General features: G+C 40.0%; 1 protein-coding gene across 1 annotated transcript; it reads right to left on the reverse strand.

Annotated features, from left to right (window-relative positions):
- Positions 1-1,225: 1,225 nt before the first annotated feature.
- LOC145159536 (receptor like protein kinase S.2-like) lies at positions 1,226-4,010 on the reverse strand. Its single transcript, XM_079078541.1, has one exon. It carries the CDS (start codon positions 3,907-3,909, stop codon positions 1,408-1,410), a length of 2,502 nt encoding a protein of 833 aa, XP_078934667.1. The 5' UTR covers positions 3,910-4,010; the 3' UTR covers positions 1,226-1,407.
- Between the last annotated feature and the right edge of the window lie 1,170 nt (positions 4,011-5,180).

Here is a 5,180-nt window from a genome sequence, read left to right on the forward strand (position 1 = left end):
TACTATAAAATGACAAGTGTCAAAACTCATAAGAGATTGACAAGTGGCAAAATGGATCTTCATTTATTAGAGTAGATCCAAGAAGAAAACTGAATTTGTGTTTTTTTGGTTCGTCATTGTTAATTAAGACTCATTTAGGGAAATAATCCCAGACCCTATAACTTCTTATAGTGTCTTAATTATCTTCCTTAATTTGAATGATAATAGGCATATCGTGACATAAAGAAAAGACTTTTAGATAGACAACTCAAAGTATCCATGTGGGATTCTATTAAGGCTATCTTGCTTCGTATGCATCAATCTTAATAAAATCCTAAACACTATTCTCTATAATATCGAGCATGTTTGGATCATCCTTATGGGACTATGTGAATTATAACAACTCTCACACAACTGTCAAGTTTCTTAGTTCCCTACAAATGGAACGCATGTAGCAAGTTCATGTATCTAGATTATGTCTCAAATTAAAAAAGAATTAATTTCATACTTGGTCAATGCTAGAGATATATTTATGCTTTTGAAACATAGTTGATTGCATATATTTAGGGGTCTCTTAAATGAACCCCCATGTGTGTGTGGGTGTAGTGTGTATGTGTGTTGATTTTTCACACACACATGTCCGATCATGTTGGGGTTTTTTTAGCAACACTCATTTGTTTATACAAAATAATATACTGTGATAGGGACAAAAAATAGTGACAACTGACAAATAGTGCATTCTACAAAATACTCGACGAATTTAAAATGAAGGTTATCAAAAACTACTTGCTTAAAAACCATAACTTGGAAACTGTGAAAACTAATTCTAAATTAAAAGGCAATTCTGGTAATCCAGTTAGTAGCTCACACTCGTATTCAATTCTCCTTTCAAATATTCTAAATTCCTTTAAATAACATCATATTTTTGTATCTTATACTCAGGAAATAAGAAAAGTGGAAAATTATATCTTATGGTTATACCTAACTTGTTGGTCTCACCAGTCTTGTCTTTCTTCAACACCGCTAAAGTTGAAGAAATCTGCTTCCTATGTCCGTTGATGCCACTGTCGATAACCAATAAATAACCCTCAAAACGCCATTGATAGGTTCATACCCAATACTCAACAAATCAATATAATTGCCTTGATTTTCAAGTTTGAATGCCTATTACTTGCACCTATTTGGGTTGCTCTTTTCACACAAAGCATTGCTAACTTTCATCCAATCCTAGCTTGCTAAAGAGCACTTTAGAGAACAATATATATTATCCGCATTTGTAGATATACACAACGTTTAACTTGATAAAAATTTTACATACATACATATGTCATATATGCAACAAATTAAGCACCAAAAACAAGAAAAAAAATGTATTGTTGATTTCTCCATTTATACACCATGCTAAAATCCTAGTTCGTGGTTCCATTTTCATTGTATTCCCAAAGCTTGAATTCGTCTAATAAGTGACAAAGATAATGCATTTCTTTCTTTCCATTCATTTATACTTTCCTTTTGCCCTTCTTCTATGAAGCATCTATCATGGCCATCAAGTACACTCACAACCATTCTCATCGTTGGTCTTAAATCCGGGTTAGACTGTGTGCACGCCATTGCTAACTTCACCAACCTCACCAATTCTTTCCGATTATACTCTCCATCTAATCTTGGATCCACCATTTCTTCATAATTGCCTTCGTAACCTTCAGATTCATGAACCCTTTTCACTAACAGCACCTCGGGCCGTCGGAAATCCACCGCCATCCGCCCACTCACCACCTCCAGAACCACCACACCGAAGCTGTAGATGTCCGCCATTGTTGTAGCTTCCCCCGCCTCCATATATTCCGGCGCCATGTACCCAAAAATCCCACGAACACAAGCCTTCTTGTCGACCACTACATGATGTCCGTGTTCGTTTCTTGTTAAGAACTCTGCAAGAGCAAAGGATCCGAGCCTAGGGTTCATGTCTGGGTCGATGTATATGGCGGATGATGTGATGTTTCTGTGGATAACCTGTTCTTCCCATTCTTCGTGAAGGTATCGAATTGCACAGGCGAGTGATTTCACGATGTTGTAGCGATGATCCCATTTTAGGACCTGTGATTTCCGGTGGGTGTGATGGGAAAGAAGATGACCTAAGAGACGATTAGCGGAGTAGTCGTAAACCACTAGCATCTCGTTTTGTTCAGTGCACCACCCACGGAGGTGTATCAGGTTCCGGTGGCGGAGTTTCCCCAAATTTGAGAGTTCATTCGCGAAACGGAGGCGGAGCGCCGGACATGTTTTCATCCCGAGCCGCTTTACGATAATGTCATGGTTGTCAAGAACGCCGTAATAAGCAGTCCCGAAATCGACCTCTGATAACCGATTAGATTCTGAGAAATTGTCAGTGGCGGAGAGAAGTTCTTTGTAGGTGATCTCCCTTGGAGGTTCAACCATGGGAAAGGAGCTTAATTGACGGCGGCTCAGTTGTGCAGAAGAGATCATTCCGTCGCCGATATCGGAACTGTTTTCATGTTCTTGTTCAGCGGTTATGTACAGGCTTTCTCCCCTGGCGGTGGCGAAGGTGGTTGAGCCGCCACTTGAAGCAATTGCGAAAGAAGTAGTGGTGGTGGTTGTGGCGGAAGTCGTGGTGGCTGTGGTGGTGGGGGTGCTACGTGTTACAGATATGTACTGAGGGTGGGATTTGAAAGAAGGAAGCTCCGGGAGGGTGGCGCAAATCCCGCCGGAAAGTGCTTCGATGATCCATTTCATACTGGGTCGGGTTTTCGGGTCATGGAGTGTACATAACAACCCGAGACGAATCATGTGGGCCATTTCATGACGGTTGTAGGACCCATTTGGCAGCCGGCCGTCGGCGGCGTTGAGAATCATCTTTTCGTCTGCTAATCTTCTGAATTTGTCGACGAGAATGATTTCATCATCGGGAAGTGTAATATCCACCGACCTCCTCCCTGAAGCAATCTCCAGCAAAACAATGCCAAAACTGAAAACATCAGATTTTGCGGTGGCGACACCTTTTTTCTGGAAACTCTCCGGTGGTAAATAACCAATTGTTCCGCCGATTCTTGTCGTATCCACTAGCCGGCATGGCTGGTACCGGTGGTTCATCGACGGCGTTCTTGTCTGGTACCCGAGTTCATGCTCCAGCCACCTCGCTAACCCAAAATCACCAAGCCTAGCATTAAAATGAGAATCAAGCATTACATTGCTTGTTTTCACATCACGGTGGATGATCTGAGCTTCCAGCTGTTCATGGAGGTAAAACAGCGCCGCCGCCAAACCCTTCACTATTTTCATTCTTCTTTCCCAACTAAGCACCGGCGCCGGAGTTCCACTGTTTTCAATCCGCCGGAAAAGCAACCGGTCAAGGCTGCGGTTTGGCATGTAATCATAAACGAGAAGAAGCTGATCTTCATGAACACACCACCCACGTAGTGGGACTAGGTTCCGGTGACGGAGATGGGCCACAGCCACCAATTCCGCCGCGAAACTCTTCTCAAACCTCTCTCCCGTCTCCGCCAAACACTTCACCGCCGCTACCGTTCCGTCACTCGGCAACACCGCCCGGAAAACTCTTCCAAACCCGCCACTCCCCAAGATTTCATCCTGGCTAAACCCTTTGGTGGCTATATAAAGCTCCGAGTATGTAAAAGTCTTGGGATTGTGACCGGAAACAATCGTCTCTTTAGAAAATTGGACTCCGTCGGTGTCATGGAAGATCGCCGGCGGTGATTTTACACAGAATCTATGAAGTGTTCTACGGAGGACCTCTTGGAGGTTAGCACCACATGATCGGGTCTTAGATGGTGGTGTTTGTGGTTGTGGTGTTGGTGGTGTAGAAGGAGGGAGGCGGCGGTTGTGGTGATTAAATGGGTGTATGTCATCGCCGTCAGATGGTAACACAAAGCAGAGGTGGTGGAGGTGCATGGTGGCAGAGGGTGGCGAAAGGTGGTGGTGATGAGAAAGTTTGAAATGAATAAATAGACCTACAAAAGGGGGACCTTATATTGTGTTGTCACTAGACACCAGCTAATGAACTATTAGTAAGCAAAAAGCCAAAACTATAAAAACAGGTGGAGAGGTCACTTACTAACTTTGACTTTTTTTTTTCGATTTCGGGTAAGTTAATTTTTTAGTGGGCCAACTCAATAATTTTTTAGATTATAATCATTATTATATTATAGAATATCATTATTTGTTCATGTATTTGTGTTTATTTCATCACTAAGGTATATATTTGCCTTGTATTGGTTTAATTTATAGTTAATTTACTAGTGATTTTACATGGAAAACAAAGTATTTTCTAATCATATGGTTAGGTGATTGGTTATGTGGAAATGGGAAATCAAGAATGAGTCACACGTGATTTGGTAAGCGATAGATAAGTTGTGATTATTTAGAAAAGTTGAAAACTAAAGAATTTGTGAAAACAAGAATAATTTGTGTTAGGAGAGTGGGTATACATGAAAAGATTGAAAGATTGAATGACAATGACATTGATTGGGCTTAAAGCCTTGAAGTTTTGGCTTTATGATCTATTTTTTAAAGTTTTAAGTGGTTTTATTCAACCATGGGTGGGTTGTATGTTTGAATTTTGTGATTTTAAGTAGGTCGAACTGTTTCAACGCTTTTTGTTGAGGAAGATAAGACCAAGAATTTAGTTTAGGAATAACTTTTACAAATAAACTCTCCCAAAAATATACTTAATGAATGCATGCAAAACCAAGAAGGCAAGAACAATGGTTCATTTAATAAATTACATTTCTTGAAATACGTATTAAATGTAAGCTCTCTAATTTAATCGTTTAAGTTAGGATCGTATAAACTTCATATTATTGGAGAAATCAACAATAATAATATTATAATCATGATTTTGAGCATATGATGTTTTCCCAATTTTTAAGATCCGTTAAGGGGCTTTGTATATTAACCGTGGCATCGATGATGAGCAATGTAATATTCTGATTTATCTCATTGTTTTTCTTGCATTTGTGTAGAATGCTAATATTGGCGAGTTATTATTTTCTTTTTTTGAATGGCGATGGGTTAATTTAAATAATAATATGGTTCTAGAAAGTTGCTAGAAACATGCTCTCAAGAAGCTAATAGGAAAAATTAGATCAAAGCAAAAGATGATTTACACACCAAAAATCCCAATTCAAAGAGGGTAAATTAGCCATGTTGTATCCCCATAGTGA

Source organism: Lactuca virosa, chromosome 2 (assembly GCF_052849685.1).
Source record: "Lactuca virosa cultivar CGN04683 chromosome 2, Lactuca_virosa_CGN04683_v6, whole genome shotgun sequence".
NCBI lineage: Eukaryota > Viridiplantae > Streptophyta > Magnoliopsida > Asterales > Asteraceae > Lactuca > Lactuca virosa.